Here is a 23,316-nt window from a genome sequence, read left to right on the forward strand (position 1 = left end):
CTGCACTTGAAAAAGGTAGGCCCACCAGCCGAAACGTCGGCTGATTAACGGTACATGGTTTTCGTTTTCTAGGATTTTTGCTGTTTAACTTCACACTTAAAAAAAATTTTTAAAAATATGCACGTGAGTGTGAAGAGCGCTTTTGTCAGCACAACCTCGTCAGCTCTGTAATGCATCAGAGTATACCTAACATCTGCTGATCTGCACAAAATCTGCACAGACGGCTTTGAAGTTGTGGAATCGGCAGGATCTGAAACATAGGTGGGAGACTTCAAAATACAGGGAATGGCCTTGAGAAGTATGGACGACGCAGAACATTGAGATCCATGATCTGGAATACACTGAGAACGAAAACTTGACCGCTGTTGTAAATTAACTTGCACTGTCTTCGAGCCTTGACAAGGTCACTGAAAGTGCAATTGAGAGAATGCACAGGCTTCCTGCAAAGGAGAAAACACCTCCTGTGCTCATCCGTTTTGTTAGCCGGAAAACGAAACAATCGATGGCGAAAGTAAGGGGTCTCAAGCTTCAGAAGTCAAAAATGCGTTGTTTTTTTTTTCGCAATCAAAGCGCATTAAGTCGGACTACCAGTATACTTGGCAGAAGAGAAGCGGCAAAATTTTTGTGAGAAAAATAACCGGGGAGGGTGCAATAACCGTCGCTTGTGAAGATGACCTGGAAAAGATTAGCTACCTTTCAGTCTTTTAAATCACTAATTTCTTTTGAAAAAGATCATTCATAATGACCTCTTTGGATACTGATTCCTTCAATGAGTGCATGCTGGGTTTTAAAGGATTCCATTAACAATTATTTCAGTATCTTTCGCCTTAATGCACGTAGCCTGCAAAATAAAATACAGGAAGTGATCGCGTTGTTATCTAACCTGAGTCTACAATTTGATGTATTAGTGTCTTGAGAAACTATGTTTGACAGCGAGAGCGATGTTCAAGGCATATATATTTATAAATGTGTATTTCTAACGCGACTTCACAAAAGAGATGGAGATTATCTAACCATTAAGAAATGAAATCTGCTATGACTGTATTCCTGAGCTCTGTAAAATGAATGAAGATGTAGAAGCTCTGTCTCTCTGCTGTAGGAAAATTTTTATTGGCATATATAGGCCTTCTGTTTCTGTGTCTGCATTTTACAATTTTCTTGAAAAAGCTTTGGAATATGTCCCTCTTAATAATTATGAAGTTTTATTCCTTGATGATATAAATTTTGATCCTTTGGGTACGACGTTCATTGCAAGAAATGTGTTAGATTTGTATAAAAGCTATGAATTTGTGAACTTGATTTTCTCACCATCAAGGGTTACTGACGACTCTGGAACACTTATTGATGTGCGTTTTACGAAAATTTGCAGTACTGATGTTAACGTCTGGTGTTTTAACATATAGTGTTAGTGACCATATGCGTATTTTTGTGCTGTTCTAAGTCAACCTAAGCAACACATGAGTAAACTGCAAACTACAGCATTCAGGAGAGTTGCTGAAAACAGCTTATCGCAGTTTCGAAGCCTTTGTGCGGACACCGTTTGGAGCAATGTTCTAAACGTAGAGGGCGCATCCAAATCGTACACAATTTTGTTGTCAACAATTCAAGAACAATATAATGAAGCATTTCCGCAATATACATACAAAACGTATTAAGAACCAAGAAAGCCGTGGATTTCACACTAACTATATGACCGCATACTTGAAAAGAATCGACTCTTTTCGCTATTTATTAAAGCGAAAGACATTTGCATTCTCCGTAACTTAAAGAAATTTTGCAATAACTTAGTGGTGATCTAAAAAAAGGAGGAACTAGTTATTATGTGCCAAAGATATCAATGTGTGATGGTTCAAAGGGAACATTGACACCCTTAACGATATCTCGGCGAAAAGAAAACCAACACAAACATATACGTCTCACTCTACATACGCGATGCGAACTGTGACGGAGCTGGCTCAGCTAATGAACTCAATAGAAATTTCTTCTCTCTCGACCCCGGAAAATCTCATGGTTTTCATGAAGATGCCACAGTGTACCAGTAAACAAAGTAATTCAATGTTTTTGTCACCATGCAATGATTCTGATATAATTAGCCTTATCAACTCTTTACGTTATAATAGTGCCCGAGGTATTCATGGTATTGCTTCGATCCGTTGAAAAATGTTGCAGATATTATTGCGACACCACTAGCACACGTACTCAATTTCATGCTCAAGACAGGCAAATTTCCGCATGAGTAGAAACTGGCTCGTGTCACGGCTAATCGTAAAGAAGGTGACATTAATGATTTAAATAATTATCTGCCCATTTAATTCTTTCAGTTATCTCTAAGATTGCTGAACACGTAATTAACACGTCTTTCACAGTACCTAGCCAAAATAGTGCAATTACAAAGCATCAGTACGGATTACAAAAAATAAAACAGAGGCTGCTTTACTAGAAATGAAATAATAAGTTAATTTAAAACCCAGAAAACAAATTGATAACACTTGGCATATTTCTATACATGAGGAAAGAGTTCGATTAGGTCAACCACAAAATATTGCTGAAAAGATGGAGTGTTGTGGAATACGCGGCGTTCCTTATCATTATTCCCTAGCTACCTTGACAACCGACTTTAAGCAACTATCATAAACAGTTTTTCTTCTGGCATCGAGCAGGTTTCTCCTGGTGTGCCGCATGGTTCCGCTCTGGCACCTACGTTGTTTTTACTGTATAATAATGAAAACTTTTGTCCAGCAGAAGGCATTACAATATAAGCCGACGACACAGCATATTTTTTACAGGATAAGACATGAATATTATATAAGCTTCTAATAATTGGTTATCTCGCATATCAATTTGGTTATATACAAACAGACTGGAAATTTATGTCAAAAAATTAAGTAATAATGTTCCGAGCCAAAAATAAGCAAATTCCGGATGGCTTCCGAATTCACTTCTAACAAAACTAGATAACCCATGACAGCTCTGCAATGTTTCTTGATGTTCTTTTTGAACTTTAGGCACAGCATTTACTCTGGGCAGAACACATAGACTACGTCTGCATACAAATGACTCGCTCTGTTGGTATTTGAACAAACTCCGCGTATTCTAGCCCGAAAATATAATTAACAAATTCATTTCTCTCTGGTGTTTCCGCATGTACAATATTGTTTGCTAATCTGCGGAACGACAACTTCAACCAACCTTGCGAAAGTACTAACGCTACAAAAATAAACTGTACGAGCAATTAATTGATACCCTTGCCTTGAGTGCGATCAAGGGACCTTCCTTTTGCAAGCATATATTGCTCACCATAACGACCACCTATATTAAGAAACTTGCTTTTACATCAGAAATATTGGGGAAAAAAACAACAGACTTTCGTTACGACGTATTTAACTGTCCAAACTGCATACACTCTTCGTCATCCTCAGCCTGACTACGCCCACTGCAAGGTACAGTCCTCTCCCATGTCTCTCCAATTAACCCTGTCCATCGCCAGTTGCGGCCACCGTATCCCCGCAAACTTCTTAATCTCATCCGCCCACCTAACCTTCTGCCGCACCCAACTACGTTTGCTCTCTCTTCGAATCCACTCCGTTACCCTTATGGACCAGCGGTAATCGTGCCTTGAGTTGCGTTGAGGTGCTGAATGCTACAGGTGGGGTTAGCCTTACTTTATCTGCCGGAAATTGCTCCACCGTAGCGTCCCTTCTATAGTAACAATGTCCTAAAGCCTGTCGCATCTACTCCGCTAGGCGCACAGTCTCTTAGAATAGCACACATTCTCTCCCGCAGTCACCATCTATGCACACAATCCACATCACAGTCCACTCCAGAAGTCACCATCTATGCACATATTCAGTCACAGTAGAACACAGGCCATTGTAGTGCCACAATCCGTACACACATTCACTCACAGTATAACGTAGTCCACTCCGGAGGACACCATCTACGCACACATTCAATCACAGTAGGCCATCGTCCGTTCCTGCTGTCACCATTTAAAAACAAGATCCGTGTCTTGCAGAAATGTTAAAAGAAGGCGTGCAGCCTCCCTTCTGCATGTCTGGTTTCCACTCGGGTAGACAATGTCCTGAACTATACTGTGACGGGTTCCTGTCTTCTTGAAGGAAGCGAACATCACATACCTGGCAGTGCCTTGCTGTCCTCAAGCCACCACGATAAGCGTTCATTTACCAGCTTCTCCATCAACTTGCCTACACAGGAGGTCAATGACACAGGGAGATACGAGGCAAGGTCTGTCATGTGTTTGCCAGGCTTCAGTACTGGAACTACATGTGCCACCTTCCATGACGGAGGAACATCGCCAGTTTCCGAAGCTCGATTGATGAAATTGAGGAGCTCATTTCTGAGTTGCAAGAGCGGATTATTCAGCATTTGATTGGTGATACCGTCGGGACCTGGTGCACACCGGCGCCGCAGGCCACTGAGCGCAGTCTGAAGCTCACGAAGCGTGAACGGGACGTCCATGAGAGACCTGGAGGAAGCAGGTGGTGTGTATATATCTATTACAGAATTAGCGCGTACGAGTGCGTCTGCAAATTCCTCTGCCAAGCACACGATAGGTTTTTCCTTGCGTATTGCAAGAGCTTCAAAAGGCTTCGAAGGGCGAGATTCTCCAGCAAGGCTGCCAATAACTCGCCATATTCTCGTCATCGGTGAGAACAAAGTCAAACTAGCGCAGAATGAGGCCCATTGCGGCCTGTACAGCTTGTTCGTGTGCCGTTTAATAGCAGAATTCAGCCTATTTAAGGTCGTCTTCAGTTGCCTGTCGTCCTTATTCCGCCCGAGTTGGCGCTCCGCTCTTCTCGCTGCGCAAAGGTTCCTCAGTTTTAAATCCGGGGCCGGAAAATGATCAGGTAACTTGGCCGCCATAGTTGCTGCTAGCTTCCTAGAAATCATTTTGTCAACAACATCACCAGAAACACGTTCTAGGTGCTCTCTGCACCTGTCCCAGTTGACCACATTGCTAATTTTAGGATCATGCATACGAAAGTCGGCAGCAAACACAAAAATTGGATAGTGATCACTTCTCATGCGGTCAGGCGCTGTTGACCAAATGACGCGGACGTCAGGTGAATGCAGTGTCAGGTCTATAGCTGTCGCTGAGGCTGGAGGCCGGAAGAAAGTGGGGCTTCCGTCATTGACAACTCAATGGTCCAAACTGTCAATAACCTCTACGAGTTTTCGCCTACGAGAATCCGTGTTCCTGTAACCCCAGATGGCATGAGGGGCGTTGAAATCACCGCAGATGATTCTAGGAGCTGGACAGCGGTCGCAGAGCTGCTGTAGAAACAAATCCAATGCTACCTTTTTCCGCGGAGACACGTACACGGATGCAATAGAAAGGGTTCGAGAGCCGAGCTGTATTCTCACAGCCGCCACCTCAATGTTATCCGTGCAGAGATCGGCAACGCTTAGAGAAACATGTGGAATTTCCCTTCTTATGTAAAGCGCAGCCCTTCCTGCAGGAAATGACTTTATGCTGCAGTTTTTATAGGCGACATATCCAGTCAAACATCTCCCGCTTGGCAGGCCAGCTTCTGACAGGGCCAATACTGGAACACAAGTCTCTTTCAAGAACAGTTTTAGTTCAGCTAACCGACTTAATATCCCAGCGCAGTTCCACAGCAATATAAACAGCACTTTTCGGTGCATATGAGATCCACGAAGTTTAGCCCCATCCATATTAGATCGAAAAGGAAGTTCGCTGCGAGGGTTGTAAATAAGGGACTCAAAAGAAAGCACCAGCTGTAGGAAGTTCTTCAGGTTAACAGGCGCCATTGCTGGAACATGTGAACGCGGGGCCCCAAACAAAACATGAAGAAGGTCAAACATACCTTGAATTTCAAACTCCTTATTTTGCGCAGCACACTCACTTACAACAGCGACAAAAGATGCCGACGGGGACACACTCTTGGCCACAGTAGCTGGTTTTTTTGTCACTTGTGCATATGAGGGTCCCCCTTGCCGTGGAGTCTGCCTGTGATCCGGCCGCTCAGGAACATGGATACTTTTTGCTGGAGGTCGAACAGCCGACTCGCGCGCACTGGACCTTGGCGTCTTGCTGGACTCAAGTCTCTTAGGGACATTGCTGGGTAACGCAAGAACATCAGACTCTAACACTGGGAACTCGTCTAATCCTGGGACAGGCATCTCAGTCGGTTGGGTTTTGGGACCAGCAATAAAGGATATCCGACGGTGCAGAGCGCTCACACGGAAGGGGCAGCCTCCGAAACTCGCTGGATGATCACCACCGCAATTGGCGCAAGCCAAATCGGCCTTGCAGGTTTTAAAGTCATGGTCGCCTCCGCACCGCTTATCGCGTCGATCCTTTGTGCAATCTTTGGCCACGTGCCCAAACCGTTGGCATCTAAAACACCGTGGAGGAGCTTCAGTGAAATCAGCAGCTGCGTGTTTTGTGAATCCCAGATCAATTTTTTCGGGGAGCTCTGAGTTGGGAGCGAATGTCAAGACGACAGAGTTGGTAGGTTTCGCAGCCCATTCTTTTCCTGGAGACTCCACACGACGCACAAGTCGTTTCACGTGCAGCACACCTTGTGGTTTCAGATAATCAAGCAGGTCGCGTTCTGAATACCACTTTGGTACATCCTTAATAACGCAGGTGTTCTTCATGTAGGAAAGGGGCAACCGCACGTTAACTTTGATGCCAAAAATCTGAGAGCTCTGCAGGAGCTTGTCAACCTGCTTTTCGGTCGAGACATCCAGCTGAGGACCCCCGTGCATGGTGAACCGACTTCGAATCGGAGCTGATCCCAGCAGTGATTGAATGGCCGCGAAAAGTAAGATGGGATTCTTCTCTCTTAAATCAACCCCCTTTTCTGCAGGCTCAACCACTACCGGGATCCCTACCATTCGTTGCCTACGATGACTCACCATCTTGAAGCCCTCGTTGTCCACGTCAGCCATATCGGCCACTGACTCGTCACCGTCCACGATCGTTGACTCATCCCCACTAAGCGATGAGGTCTCACTGGACGGGTGGTCGTCTCCATGTTCTGGTCGCTCCACAGCCTAGGAAGCCATGGCCGCCTGTTCCGAGCCAGCCTCCTTTGATTGGCGTGATCCCTTTAGGCTTGCCGTCGCCGGAGCAGCCGTACTCTTCCAATAGGGACAGTACCGCCTTGAAGATGCTGCCATCTTAGAATATTCAAATAAAACTAGGTAAATTAGGCAAAATTAGGTGAACAAACAGAGTTGAGGCGACAGGAGATCGAACAGCCGTAATCTTGCCTTCGCATTACATGCCCTGCCCAAGCCCATTTCTTCCTGTCTATTTCGACTAGGATGTCATAAACAGGCGTTTGTTCCCTCACCCACTCTGTCTGCTTCCTGTCTCTTAACGGCATACCAATCATTTTTCTTTCCATGGCTAGCTGCGTAGTCCTTAACTTTACCTGAACCCTTTTTGTTAGCCTCCCCGCTTCTGCCAAATTGGTAAATACAGGTAAGGCACAGCTGTTGTACACTTTTCTCTAGAGGGATATTAGTAAACTGCCATTCATGATCTGAGAGAACCGGCCATATGCTCTCCGCCCCAATCTTATTCTTCTCGTTATTTCCCTCTAATGATCCGGATCAGCGGTCGCGGCCGGACCCTAAGTAGACGTTTTCCCTTACCACTTCCCGCACCTCACTAGCAACTGTTAAACATTGCTTTGGGTTTCTGCACGTTAATTATGCGACCTACAATTCTGCTCTGCTTGTCTAACGCGGTGATTTTGCTTTGCTGCTCATCATACAGTCTTAGGCCCGCTCGATATCACTCATACAAATCTCGCACAAATTAAGGATTGCGAACATTAACGCACATAATACCGCATACATTAAACACCTACTCTAACCTAACTGATCCAGCTGTCACTTCAAAACATTCTTGACGCCAGATACAGAAAAACTATTTAAGAATATTTTTGTAATAGATAACGTGGCTTCTTTTTGATCTCATAAACATCCGGTCCTAGTTGTTTCATTCCTCCTAAATTGTGATGCGTGCTTGATTTTTTGATGTGTTATTTCTTCCGCTGTAATCTTTATTCTCTTAAGTATTTAAATGTGGATGAGTTCCAAGTGCTACTTCATTTTTTTTTACTTCCATGGGGAGGGTAGGCCTTCGTCGGGTGTTGTAAGGCGCCTTTAGCTTGCTCTCTCCCGATTTTCAGTCTGTGTACTGGCAAAACGAAATCGATAATAAAATCAATCCGGATGTGCTACATCGCTGACCATAAAAAGCACTTTTCTGACTCAGAAAGCTTATTTTTAAATATCGCAGAAAATATTACGTGAAACATCCAGTATATACCTCTACATTATATTACAGTGTGTGTGCGCGTGTGTGTGTCTCTGTGTGTGTGCTGTGTGCGTGTGTCTGTGCGTGCGTGCGTGTCTGTGTGTGTGTGTCTATGCGTGTGCGTGCGTGCGCGTGCGTGCGTGCGCGTGCGTGCGTGCGTGTGTGCGTGTGTGCGTGTGTACGTGTGCGTGCGTGTGTGTGCGTGTGTGTGCGTGTGCGTGTGCGTGTGTGTGTGTGTGTGTGTGCGCGCGCGCGCGCGCACGCACGCTGGGGGTTGCAGCTAATTTTAGCCAAGGTTTAAAAATAGTGCTGCGAATGTGACAAAGAAAAAGGAATCACGTTTGTGCTGGTGGGAAAACTGAAAGTAACACCTCCACCTGGTCCCATTAAATGCTGAAATGAGCGGAGACGTTGGCTCACGGTAGCGGTATGCAGGCTGAAACGCAAAGGAGCTTTCTTACTTGTTGACTCGCACGTGTTTCGCGTCTGGCGTCTTTGCTCCCCGGTGCCATTGTTTTCTTATGTAGTTCGTAATTTCCCTAGGGTACGACAGACAGAGCACCCTACTGGTGACATGGAGAAATGAAAATTGGTTTGTGAGTTAAAGAAATGGCGCAGTAACTGTCTCACATGTATCGGTGGACACCCGAACCGCGCAGTAAGAGAAAGGATAAAGGAGGGAGAGAAAGAAGAAAGGAAGAAGGAGGTGTCGTAGTGGATGTTCCAGAACAATTTCGACCACTTGAGGATCTTTAATGTGCGCTGACATCGCACAGCACACGAGCGCCTTTTGTGTTTCGCCTCCATCGGAACGCGGTAGAAGCCCGGAACTCCGGCTCGGTAGCCGCGCGCCATAACCACTGAGCCACCGCGGCGGGCCGACGCCATATCACTACTTCGAACCGCCGCTCCCACTCTATTGAATATTCGCCGAAAATTAAACACAGTTACACCGTTTCAATGACGTTTTTTTCCCTATGGAGCTGTCTGACCAATCAGAGGCACCTCTTGCATAGACCGGAAACACGGGTGGAAACCGGAGCTAGCCCACCGACCGAGTCAACCGTCACTAATGCTCTCCGTTGCGCCGCGTGCGGCGGCGTCTGGTGGCAATGCACGCGTACGACATAAATAGACTTCATAGGTGCAAAATAATCTGCGTGAAGTTATCGAGAGCTGCTGCAGACACCCGCATACATCGGCAACGCCAGCGTGTGAACTTGGGTGCGTTGTGTGCTGGCGTGAAGTTTAAGCTTTGAATGATCCTCCAAAGCACGCAAGCTGCAGCCGCTCTATAACGTATTTCAGTCAGCACAACTGCGCCTCATGAAAGGGCGCACCATGCTGTCCATTCCCGCGTGCTTGTCGCCTAACAGCGCAGTAAGTGCGACTGCAGAGAACACTTGTGATTCGCTCTATGTGATCGTTGCGATTTCCATGTTCGTGAATTGCCTTGTGTTGTAAGCTGAAAAGAATCGGGGTACGTTCCGCCCAACTGTTGTCGGCCGCCTGGCGGCCACAGCTGCGAGCAGCGAATGCAAGCATAATCTTGACGAACACACATTACTTGGCTGAAAGCGTTTTGCACGGAAGCCTGCGTACCATTAATACCACTTCGCTACATTTCGCATCTGTATGCGACAGCTTCACCGTACAGAACGAATACTTGAGAAGTGGCTCCTCATGTATTGCATGCATGATGACTCTCGTGTAGAATGTTTCTTCTTTACTGAGCCAGATAGGAGGGGATGCTGCATGCAGGTGGTATTTCTAATTCGTTTTTCTGCATACCTCGAAATATACCTGCCTTTCCACCGCGCAAGAAATATCCAACGATCGCATCGCTCTTCACGCGTTGACTACGTGCATGCATGCTTGTGTCTCCATTACTGCGTACAAAGGAAAAACCACTTTGCAATTTAAGTTCATTTCCAGCCTGCACAAAGTAGCTGACTCGACTACTGAAGTGAAAAATAAACCACTTCACCGGCCGCCTAACAAGCCCAAAAGAGCCCGAATGCCGTTGAGAGCTCGCGGTTCTGCACTTGTTGCCTTGAACTGCCACACACTGCCTGGGTGTGCAAAAGTCGAAGCAAAAGCATCACTGCCTGTTGTTGCATTTAGCTTTTAAAGCGAAAGCTTTACTAGCCACGTCAAGACAAGGTCATATTTGCTCTACATTTGACCTTCAAGTGGAGGTGTGTAAGCCACGTGCCCACGTGACTCGCCGTTCGCTTGAAAGGGAGACGGTGCCGCTCTAGCATGCATACAACCTGCCGCCTCGCGGCTTCTCGCCCTGGATGAAGCGATGAGGGCTGAGTCTGATCATGCGGCTGGCGTTGCCAAGCATGCTCAGTGTTTAACTAGAGGTGGGGAACATAAACGTGCCAAGCTAGCGGCACAGACCGACGAAGAACGGGAGCGTCGACCGACTCAACGGCGGTTGAAGGACGCCGATAGGCGGCAGCGAAGAGCTTTGGAGGCAGTCCTTCTGCCACGACTTAAGCTTCGGTGACGAACGAAGAGAACAAAGGTACTAACCTGCCAGCAACACAACATAACCACCCATAACAAAACTTTCGCTTGCATTACCGGGCTTAGCCGATATAAGACACAGCAATTTTTTATCGGTCGTCTGTTTTGCGCTCTTTCTAATTAAGACTCTCCGCATTTCTTGGCTGTATGCTGGCAGCGCTACTATTCTCGTAATGCCATTAAGCATTACGAGTCCCAAGGCCAAAGCGCTCATGTGATCAAACACTCGCAACACGCGTGTCGAAATTTCCTGACAGCCCGAGTTCCCAAGCACGCAGTCGGCTCATGGGCACTACACCCCTCACCAAGTACCATCAAATCACCTGAACCCCCGGCCACAAGGGACTGGAGGGAAATGAGAGGGCACATGCTCTATCTAGCTCGAGGCATCATCAACAGAGCGCGGCCACAAACCCTGCTCGCTTTTATCCCTCTACCTTCTAGGTATAACGAACGCCTCGAGTTTCAGCGTCTTCGAAGGAGACACTTCCCTACACCTCATAGGAAATTAGACGCCCCAGATGCCGTCTCTTGACGGCAGATACAGAAGAACACATTTCCAAACCTCCATAGACTACATCTCATAAACCCAACATTACACCTGTCCCAGGTGCCATTCCCGCCCTACACTCTTCCACATTTCGTGAAGATGTGGGGCCAAACCAAACACTCTACAGACGGAAAACACGTCTTTTGAGCGGTGGGAGGCGCTGCTGACCAGCGATAACCTGGGGGACCAACGGGCCCTCATACAAAACGTCCGCCGTGCAGCTTGTTAGATGCGGGCCCCTGGTTCGCCTGTGCCGTCTCTCGCCAAGGTCGGTGTCCCCGGGTTCCGGATCGGGAGACTGCTGTAGTGGGGTTGACGAAGAGATGAGAGGGTCTTCGAGGTGAAGGAGAGACTGAAGGGTTTATTTACATTTATACAAAGATTGAAAGAGTGAATCGGGAGCTGGCGAACACACACCAGATCGCTGCTTAAATAGGGTCCGCTGTCCCCAGGTCCCTAGTTGGGGAATCTAGTTCATTAAAAATGCGTCGAATCACTGTGATGTAGATCACGTGTCCAGTCTTCCGGGTCCGCCCCCAGCCACACACTCTTGCCACTTCTGGCAGATTGGGGTCCGCGCTGTCCAGGCTTCAGTGATGAATAGCCCGAAGGGGGTCCCACTGAGAGCGTCGAAGGTCAGTCACCTGCACTTCACAGCGGTAGCGTGGGGGCGAATGGATCCCACCGCAGTTCGCAGAAGCTTTCACGTAGAGCGTGGGAAAGCACAGTCCAAGTCGAAGTTGTTTTCGAAGCACGAAGATTCCAGAGACGTTGGCATAGTTAAACCCGGCCGCATTTGTCACGGCTGATTTGCAGTTCCGCCGCTCGCCGGCTCCCCCGCCGTCCCCTCCGGGAGAAAAATCTCCCGGGTGGGTCCGGTGTTGAGAACAAAAGACGAGTTCACCAAAGCCTTTCTCAAACAGCAGGGGGGGGGGGGGGGGGAAGGACCCTTGTAGACGCCACCACCTGCACTCGTAGCGCTGCAACCACATCGACGGCCCTTTGAAGCCTCGGTAGATTGATGATTCCCAGTGGCTTTAATATTCTTGGCATGTTGGCGTCTCCAAACGTAACAGCTCCTCCGCGGCCAGGACAATCTCGATCGGCCAGTGGTCACAATCACTGGTCGAGGAGAGATGACTTGAGTTGTAGCGTGGGAGGCCCTTCTTCATCTTGTCTGCAAGCACAGAGTAGAGTCCTAAACCTCGGACAACGGAGGCATTAGTCGAAATCAGCCACTCAACATGGCGCCACTCCCCAGGCAGTGCACGAAATTCACCCGAGAGCCGCCAGGCTGTTTTGCAATACTACTGCATTGTCAATGTAAACGTAAGCACAAAATTTTGTAGCTGACAGCAGTAATCTCGGCTACTAAGAACAGCTTCCATGTCTGCCAAATTCGCTGCCAAAGCCCGATTCGCCGAACACGGCTTGAAGAGAGGTGGCAAATTTGGAAGCAAAAAAAAAAGGATAATAGGACACCACGCCAAAACAAAGCTAACTAGCACCTAAAAAAAATACGAAAAGGCACCGAATTGCCACCGAACGGATACCTCAATTATGGGAATAACCTGCTCAATCCGTCGGCATTGCCATGACATTTGCCCCTTTTGTATCGCACAGAAAAGTTATATTGCTGGAGGGCTAGACTCCATCGAAGCAAGCGGCCATTCTTGGGCGACATTTGACGCAGCCATGTAAGCGGACAATGATCTGTCTCGAAAGTAAATTTCGCCCCGTAAACATAACAGGCTAGCTTCTGTGCGGCCCAAACCAGACAAGCGCATTCCTTTTCCGAAGCGCTGTAGGCTTCTTCCCTTACGGTTAACTTCCTGCTGGCATAAAGGATAGGGTGCTCCTCATTGTCGTCTCCGACTTGGCTTAATACGACCCCCATACCCCGGTCGCTGGCGTCACACTGGACCACGAATTCCTTGCTGTAGTCCGGCGCGCGTAACACGGGCCGCGAAACCAGCACGCTCTTCAAGCTCTGAAACGAAATTTCTTTTGCTGCGTCCCAGATAACGCTATTCGGCTTTTCTTTGCGAAGCGCATCGGTCAAAGGACTTGCTAGCTGTGAATTTTTGGGTATGTACCTTTGGTAGTACCCCACCAGACCGAGAAATGACCGTACATCCGTCTTAGTTCGGGGCTGCGGGAATTCAGCGATAGGGGCTATCTTGAGGTCTGACGGTCTCCTCGTCCCTCTACCGACAACATGACCAAGATAGGTGACATGCGAGCAGCCAAAACTACATTTTTCGGCCTTAATGGTTAGCCCAGCGTCCCTCAAACTCGTCAGTACCCTCCTGAGATGGGAAACATGGTCTTCCCAAGAGTTAGAAAAAATGGCCACATCGTCAAGGTAAGGCAGCGCGAAATCCTGCATGTCCTTGAGGATGATGTCCATTAGCTTTGAAAAGCTAAAAGGTGCATTCTTTAGCCCAAAACTGAGCACCAAAGGTCGGAATACCCCCATGGGAGAAATAAATGCTGCATACCGACTCGCGCTTTCCGAGAGGGGGACTTGCCAGTACCCTCTCACCAGGTCAAGGGTGGAGATGTACTGTGCCGCGCTAACTGTCTCGATCCTTTCTTCGATGTTCGGTATCGGGTACAGCTGGTCCTTTGTTATGGTATTCAGCTTCCTGTAGTCCACGCAAGGTCGCGGATCTTTGCCTGGTGCCTCCACGAGTATCAGCGGGGAGGTGTAGTCGCTCTCTGCTGGCTCTATCACGCCAAGTTCCAGCATGTGCTTTATCTCCGCCTCAATTATTTCTTTCTGCCTTGGAGAAACTCTGTAGGCTTTTGATCTTACTGGATCGGTCGAAGTTAGCTCTATCTCATGCGTGATGAGATTTGTCTTCCCCGGCCGGTCGCTAAAACTCTCCCGGAATTCGCACAGCAGTTGCCTCAATTCTTGGAGTTGCTTTTGTTCTAGATCCATGGTGCTCGCGGATCGGGACACGATTTCCTCTATGCTGTTGGTAGCATTTTCTTTCATGCTGCCTTTCCACTCAGGGTTTTCGGTTTGTAGCTCTTCGGGGATATTTACGGCCATGTTTACAACCCCGCTCCTTTCTACATAGGGCTTCATTAAATTGCAGTGATAGATCTTTATCTGCTGTCCTCTCCCTGGCATTTTCAAAGTGTAGTTGGTTTCTGAAATCTGATCCAAAACTTCCACTGGCCCGTCCCAGTGAACTTCCATCTTATTTTTGCGTGCGGACCTGAGAATAAGCACACGATCCCCCGTCTTGAAGGTTCTCAGTCTAGCATTCTTGTCGTAGTACTTCTTCGCCGTGTCCTGAGCTGTTTTGAGATTTCGATCCACTAGTTCTCGTGTGGCACTCAGCCGGTTTAGTAACTGCAACACATACTCCACTACTGACTGACTCTCTCCTGTCCCCTCCCACATTTCTCTAAGCATCCTAAGCGGGGAACGAAGAGCCCTTCCGTACACTAGTTCTGCAGGAGTGAAGCCCGTCGCTTCGTGCGGTACTGTTCTCAGGGCGAACAGCGTTGCCGGGAGGCAACTTTCCCAATCGTCTTTGTGCTCATAGCAGGAAGCACGTAGCACTCTTTTGAGCACTGAGTGCCACTTCTCGACGCTGTTCGATTGAGGGTGGTAAACGGAGCTATGAATCAACCTCACCCCACACCTCTGTAAGAACGTGGTTGTGAGTGCGCTCGTGAAAACTGTCCCCTGATCAGCCTGAATTTCTGCCGGAAAGCCAATTCGAGCGAAAACGGACAGGAGACCGTCCACTATCTCCGCCGAGCTAAGCTCCTTTAGCGGCACCGCCTCCGGGAACTTGGTAGTAGGGCATATCATAGTGAGTACGTACTTATAGCCTGACTTAGTTCTGGGTAGTGGCCCGACGGTGTCAATGACCAGACGTCGAAAAGGCTCCGAGATAAGCGGCACCAGCTTTAGCGGGGCCTTCCATCTTTCTCCTGGTTTTCCGGTGCGCTGACACGCGTCGCATGACTGCACGTAGCGTTCAGCATCTCGGAAACATCCCGGCCAGTAGTATTCCCCAAGCAGCCTTTCCTTCGTTTTGTTTACACCTAAGTGCCCTGACCAACTGTTTCCGTGACAGAGGCCTAAAAGGTCAGAGCGGTACTTTTCAGGCACGACCAGCTGATCAAGCGTCTTCCCCTTTTTGTCCCTGTAATGGCGATACAGCAATCCGCCTTTGTGGTGCAATGTCACGTTACGCCTAGCAATACCCTCCTTGGCTATGAAGTGTAACTTTGACAAGCTAGGGTCTCTTTCCTGTTCTGTGATTAAGGAGTCTCTGTCAACGCGCAACAAGCGATCCATGCACAGGGAGGTGGGCAATAACATGGAGTCTGGACTGCACGCTTCTTGTAGGCTGGCATCGATGGGGCTACCTTCGGTAACAGGTTCCTGCTGCTGTTCATGTGCTCGAACTGCATTTTCTTTGCTTGGTTCCGCAATCTCGGGAATTCCCTCCCTCTCACCAGTTGCCTCTGATTCCTGGCTGTACCTAAGCTTGGAAGCAAGCTCGCGTGATTTGGACCTAGTCAGGGCTTTCACTGTCCCCTCAGCCAGCTTCTGACCTCGATCGCAAAGCAGCTGATTTGACTTATTGGAGAATAGATACGGGTACTGCAATGAAACAGCCGACGAGACGGCGGCTTCTGTCGCTAGCTCGCCGAACGGGCCGGAAATCACCACCCTTGCCATAGGGAGGCACACACTCTGATTTTCTAGTACCTGTCTTATCCATGCTACTTCCCCAGTAAAGTCTTCCTCCTTGACATATGAGGGGTGAACAATGTCCATTGTTGCCCCGCTGTCCCGAAGGACCCTGCACAATTTTCCATTTACTTGGAGTTCGTGAATATATGGACGCAGAAGTTCCAAATTCTCATCACTGTCGTTGGCATATGAGAAAGCTAATCGCGTCTTCGTACACTTTGCTGCAATATGTCCAGTTTCCTGACAGTTGAAACAACGGAACGGCTTCCTGGCCTCGAACTCCTTCGTCAATGCTTTCTGAGCTCCGGCCTGCTTGGCACGATCCTCAGTTTTTTCTGGGGCCTGTTTAGTGCCCTCAACTGTCTCGCGATTCCTAAATTGCGATCGATTTTTGGGAATGAAACGCTTCCTTAAACCGAACGCTTTCTTTTCAGACTCGCTTGACTCGGAACTCAGCTTTCTCCGTGTTGCATATTCGTCCGCTAGTTCTGCAGCTTTCTCCACTGTGCTCACATTTTCTCTGTCTTGCACCCATAACTTAACGGCCTCAGGGATACTGTTATAGAACTGCTCGAGGCCTACACATTCGACAACCTTATCTTTGGTGCCATATGCCTCCGCGCCCTTCAACCACTCTGTAAGGTTGGCCTTCAAACTGAATGCGAATTCTGCATAGCTCTCGCTGCTTCTCTTGCTGGCACCTCTGAACCGCTGTCGGAATTCTTCTGCCGAAAGTCGGTACTTTCTTAGCAAACTCGCTTTCACCTTCTCGTAGTCATCGGCATCTTTCGCGTCAAGCCTCGCGACTATAGTGGCCGCCTCACAGGGTAACACCATTAGTAGCTTTTGTGGCCAGGTCTCCTTAGCGTAACCCCGTTTCTCACACGTCCTCTCGAAATTCACGAGGTAATAACCAAGATCCTCGCCAATCTTATACGGCTGCATCAATCGGTCCATAGGAAACGATTCGGCCTGACTCACTCTCTCTGGAGTCATGCCTCTCGAACTCTCACATTCCAGTTTCTTTTGGTCATTCGCAAGCTGCAACCTTCTGAGCTCCCGTTCCTCTCGCTCGGCCGCTAGCCGTTGTCGCTCAGTTTCCTCTCTCTTTTGCTCCCGCTCATCTTCCTCTTTCTTTCGCTCATCTTCCTTTTTCTTTCGCTCCGCTTTGAGGAGTTCCCACGTATCGCTAACTGTTTCTTCATTGGCCGTTTCCAAGAGCAATGTGCAAATGTGTGACTTTTTCATCTTCTCCTCTACATCTACACCCAACTCTTCACACAATGACAGCAAATCTGACCTTAGCAACTTCATTAGATCCATGTTTACTGTTCCGAGCCTTGAACTTTGCTGCACAACTGTTGACGTGAGCTACACACACTTGTCTCACTGAACAACTTCCCTCGATTCCCAGCAGTTCAATGTATTAACCCAAACAATTGAAGCCTGGCGAATCTCAAGCAAAGTTCAAGCACTCACCCACGGAAGCAACACCACGCCGCATGGTCGATCCAACCGCTGCCAACCAGTTGTTAGGAGTGGGGCTCCGACCCCATAGCAGGCCACCGGTGTTGGGGGATTGCGCTTCGATCCCACCGCTGCCACCAGTTGTTAGATGCGGGCCCCTGGTTCGCCTGTGCCGTCTCTCGCCAAGGTCGGTGTCCCCGGGTTCCGGATCGGGAGACTGCTGTAGTGGGGTTGACGAAGAGATGAGAGGGTCTTCGAGGTGAAGGAGAGACTGAAGGGTTTATTTACATTTATACAAAGATTGAAAGAGTGAATCGGGAGCTGGTGAACACACGCCAGATCGCTGCTTAAATAGGGTCCGCTGTCCCCAGGTCCCTAGTTGGGGAATCTAGTTCATTAAAAATGCGTCGAATCACTGTGATGTAGATCACGTGTCCAGTCTTCCGGGTCCGCCCCCAGCCACACACTCTTGCCACTTCTGGCAGATTGGGGTCCGCGCTGTCCAGGCTTCAGTGATGAATAGCCCGAAGGGGGTCCCACTGAGAGCGTCGAAGGTCAGTCACCTGCACTTCACAGCGGTAGCGTGGGGGCGAATGGATCCCACCGCAGTTCGCAGAAGCTTTCACGTAGAGCGTGGGAAAGCACAGTCCAAGTCGAAGTTGTTTTCGAAGCACGAAGATTCCAGAGACGTTGGCTTAGTTAAACCCGGCCGCATTTGTCACGGCTGATTTGCAGTTCCGCCGCTCGCCGGCTCCCCCGCCGTCCCCTCCGGGAGAAAAATCTCCCGGGTGGGTCCGGTGTTGAGAACAAAAGACGAGTTCACCAAAGCCTTTCTCAAACAGCAGGGGGGGGGGGGGGGGGGGGGGGGAAGGACCCTTGTAGACGCCACCACCTGCACTCGTAGCGCTGCAACCACATCGACGGCCCTTTGAAGCCTCGGTAGATTGATGATTCCCAGTGGCTTTAATATTCTTGGCATGTTGGCGTCTCCAAACGTAACAAGCTCAAGCCAGTGGAGCCCTGGAATGAGGACACCACCCATAAGCTCGCTCAACTCCCCTTAACTTTAATAATGTTTTTCCTCCTCCTCCTCCTCCTCCTCCTCCTCCTCCTCCTCCCTCTCGTATTTCGACGGTGATTGCCAATTGAAGGCGAAGTATACAGTTCCGCGAGGAAGCGCAGTGCACACGTCACAGCCTCACTTGCATGGATCCGCGTGTAGCGGGGTCACGTGTACGTCGCATTTACGCAACTATTGGTGTTAAAAATGCTCTATTTCCGGTAAAAAATGACACAATTGCTAACACGTGACGCTAACATGCCTGTCTCAATGCGGGACACTCGGCTATCAGTTATTCTTCTGAACTTCATTTCACACTCGGCCGCCCACAGGAACTTTCAGTTTTTTGCTTTCTTCGAAGATAATGCTTTTGAAAAAAGCGCTTTGTTTTTACCGTCAGGTGCTACAGTCGAATGCAAATTTCCGCGGAAAAAGATATGCCTGCCATCATTTCCTCACAAATTTCGATTTTTGTTCGTGAGCAGAAGCTTACAGTCAAAATCTTGTTGTCGGCACTTAGTGATCAAAGTTATCCGATCTAATCAACAATAGTTTGCATGAACTTTCCATCATCCTCCCCTTGGGTACATGGCACGCCCTTCATCTAGACATTGCTCAGACTTGAGTATTGCTCTAACTCAGATACCTTTTCAGTGAGCGTGCAGTACTCTTTTTTTTTCTGTGCGACGACTTCTGCATTTCAACTGCGCAGTTGTTCAACAAAAACACCTAAGGATACAACACTCGACATCAAACTATCCGCTCCCTTTTCTATCTCCTCAATACCGAGTCCTCATGTCCTGGTTTTCAGCAGAAATTTACCAAAGACATCACCCAAACGTTTTTCACATATATTGCAGAGTTTGACTGTATTTCATTAATGCGTTTGGCGAGCTTGTATTTGCTGGTATTTTGAGAAATCAGTCTGTCGAGAAACAAAAGAAATTAGATCAGTAACAAAGACACTTCGCGCAGATAAAACCTTGGCATCTGCTGCGGAAGTGATTTTTTTTTTCTGCACTAGGGGATAACAGTATAACCAACCTGCAGATGCAAAGGATGGTTGTTACGCTAAGCACAGGTTGCTGCAACCGCTGCCGGAATGAGAAGATCTGGTCCAGGTTGCTCTCTTTAAGAGTTTCCTTCGATGGCTGGCGCAGGTGTAGAAATGATTCAGAAAGGGCAGGTCCCGGTGACGGTGACACGTTTGCTGATGTACCTGTAGGTAGATAGCACACGTCAATCACCAACCACGAAGAGAATTGACGGCATTGGTACCCTCCAGATGCAAAGGATGGCTTTTAGCGCACGTTGCCGCAACCACTGCACGGCGTGTCAGAGAATGTCAATCGGCACGTCTGGCACTGCTTAAGGCCACTCCATAAGCACCTTTCAGCGATCACAACACAGCTCAGAACCCACCGTAATCGCGTTTTCGATATTCTAAAAACCAACATGGATATCAAAAACCTCTGATTCTGCCATGGCATCTAACTCTATTAAAGCCTATTAGAAACTTGTTAACTAGCAAACTAGTTAATTCGTTCCAATTGTTTTTTTTTATATATGCACCAACATTGTTGCAGAAGCCACACTTTGACCTCAAAAGCCCTTTTTTTTTAAATTACTTTTTCTACCCACCTTTCGTCCCGGAAAGATCCTTTATACAGGGAGTCCCAGCTAACATGTGCCAAATATGTTGAAAAAACCTAACCGTTCTTCAGAACTGAAATCACGTGGATGTTGTTAAGGTTTATCTAAAGTTACAGTTCCATTTCTTTAATTAGTCGATATAAATTAATTAACTTTTTAAATATAGCTTGAAACGTTCAGGCGTCAAGAGGAAATTTGTGCAGCTCCACAAATATTGTGCAACACAGGCACCTCCAGCGAGATAGATCTAGCGTGGCTGCTTTAATTCGGGGAAAACAAATGCCCGCGGAGCTTAAAAAAACACCTCGTGACCGCGGGCTTCGTGTGCCCGAATGCGCCGCAGTTACAGCGCTCCCATCCGTGCTTTGTAAAAACATCGCTCGCTTCACGCCTTTCGTGCTGCTCACGACAGGGCTACGCGTTGTGCTTGGTTCCAAGAGAAGCGCCAGTGTGTTTGGGCGGCAGTTAAGAAAGCCGACCCCCGTTTCTGGGGCGATAATTGCGCTCTCACGCTAGCAGAATGTGCAATGCGACGCCAGCCGATACACGGGCGCAGCGAATAGTGATTCCACTAGTACTTTTCTCATTTGCCTCCTTGACAGGTCAAATAAATATTTCAATGAACAGCGAACAGTCCGTAAATCAACGGTATCAGCAATATCCTTCGGGGAACCTCACAAAGCCCCCTTTCGGCCATGATGATCACTCGAAGCAAAGAAATAAGGCAGGTGAAAACTCAGTCGCCTTCTATGCACCGCCCAAATAATTTTGTGGCTTGCATCTTTGAAGAAGAAAAACCGTGAAACCAGCTCGTGAATAAACAAGTGAACAAGGCCAACTCCTCCAGACTGCAGAGAAACAAACAATTTGTCTTGACGCATAGACTCCCATTGAGAGCGCCAAACAAAGGTCGCGAATAGTCTGTGCAGTGCTTGAACCTTCTTCTTCGCACAGTGCGTCACTTGCAATGCATTGTAAAATTTCTCGCATATAAATCGCTCATCAGACCAAAATTAGAATATGCCTCTGCCATATGGAGCCCGCACCAAACTTATTTAATTAATGCATTAGAAGCTGTCCAAAACCGCGCCACTCGATTCATCCACTCTTCATACTCATATGACGTCAGCATTTCTTCATTGAAAGCATTATCAGGACTACCGCCCCTTTCGTTCCGTCGTCGCATTTCAAGTCTCACCCTTTATCACAAATTATTTCATTCTTCTCTCAATCGGCCACCGTATATCACAACTGCCGCACGCATATCTCACCGCACCAGTCATCCCCTACAAGTTGCCCGGCCGCCATCGCATACTGCCACCTTTTCTGCTTCATTTTTCTTTCGAGCAGCAACGGACTGGAACGGCCTACCCCGTGACATCGTCAACATCGCTTCATCCTCTACTTTTCAAGAACATGTAACCGATCACCTTCAGTGCTAAATAATATACGCTGTTTTGTTTGCTCATTTCATTAAAATCCCACCCCATATGTAATACCCCCGATACAAGGGGGCCTTTAAGGTAAATAAACTGAACTTAACTGAACTGAACGAGGTTTGGAACCCACAATATTTTGCAGACTTGTGCCTGAGCAAAAATCGAGAGCTCCCAACCCATCCACGCCTCTCTTTAGCGACTCACCGCGGGCATTTGTGACTCCCAATAAGACCTATTATTTCGGACCTGATTAAGGGGAACCTCAAGATACTGTAGGGAATCATAATCCCAGCTAATGCCTCAAAAACTATTAGCTTTCGTACCCCAGCAACCCAAACAGAATCATTTAGATCTTGCAAATTTAGAGCCGCGTCAAAGACGTCACAGAACTGCGCTGCTAAAGGCAAAGCTTCAAGCACACTCTTTTTATCTGAACAGAAAAGGGCGATGTCATCAGCATAGACAAAAAATTCTAATTTCTGACTGATCTAATGAAAATTCTCAAATAGCTAGGAATCTCACGATACTAAGGCACAAGGGTTCGAGGTATAAAGCAAATAACAGATTTTATAATAGGCAGCCCTGCCGGACTGACGGGATTAGTGGAATTGGTTTGGTAATCTCATGACTTACGATCAATCTTGTATACGACAGTTTGTAGCATAGCCTAATGCTCTTAAGCAATACGAGTACTTCCCAAGGTTAGCACGTTCCAAGACTGCAAACAAGAACTCATGAAGCACCTTATCAAAGCCGATCATAAGAGCAATCTGAATTAGAGCAACCTGACCGGCCTCATCTGTTACCGACTCCAACACCCAACGTGCAATATGCAAATACGTTTGTACACTGCGGCGGCCTCGAATGCCACATGATTCATGTGAGCAAATTAAGTCCAGCGCGACAAGCTACAAGCGGGCAGAAAAGGTTAGTGCAAATATTTTATAGTGTACTTTGCGCAATGAAATTGGACGGGAGCCTTCTATAGTCTTCAACTGACTCTTATCTGTTCTTTTCAGAATGAGTATGGTATGACCAGCAGTAAAAGTGGGAGGCAAAAAGCCAACATCGTAAGCATCCCTGAAGACTTCCAACTAGACAGGGGCCAAGCAAGGCGAAAATATTTTGTAGACTTCGCTGCTCAAGCCATCCCGGTCAGGAGACTTTTGCCCCTGCAGAGCGGAAATAGCCAAATTTTTCTTCGTCCAAGCAAAGAGGACCCTAGATTATACCTCGATCCTCTTCGCCAAGTCAATAAAACGCATCATAGAAGCGACTTATTATCTGACCCACGAGTCTGGCTACAACCACCGCCCCAAAGGCGCGCATAATAGTCAAAAAAGCCACGATAATTCCTGGGGTGTCACTATAGGCTCCTTTGCAAGAGCAGCCTCCCTTTCATCATTCAGTACCCGTAGAGATGGTTGCTCTCCAAGGAACCAACGCGTTCGAGATCTATTTGAGGCCCCATGATAATTTTCTCCGGTAAACTGCTCCAACGTTGTCTTAATATCATTTTGTCATCAATGAAATCCCCCGGATTAATTCTTTCTAGCTCATGCA

At 47.7% G+C, this 23,316-nt stretch overlaps 1 protein-coding gene across 1 annotated transcript in view; it reads right to left on the reverse strand.

Moving 5' to 3' along the window:
• Positions 1-17,941, reverse strand: part of LOC144120140 (uncharacterized) — a 48,962-nt gene extending 31,021 nt beyond the window's left edge. The window contains exon 1 of the mRNA XM_077652578.1: positions 15,168-17,941. Coding sequence (XP_077508704.1) covers positions 15,168-17,457 — 2,290 coding nt within the window. The 5' untranslated portion in view covers positions 17,458-17,941. The remainder of the gene's footprint in view (positions 1-15,167) is intronic.
• Positions 17,942-23,316: the final 5,375 nt, after the last annotated feature.

Source organism: Amblyomma americanum, chromosome 2, assembly GCF_052857255.1.
Source record: "Amblyomma americanum isolate KBUSLIRL-KWMA chromosome 2, ASM5285725v1, whole genome shotgun sequence".
NCBI classification, from domain to species: Eukaryota; Metazoa; Arthropoda; class Arachnida; order Ixodida; family Ixodidae; genus Amblyomma; species Amblyomma americanum.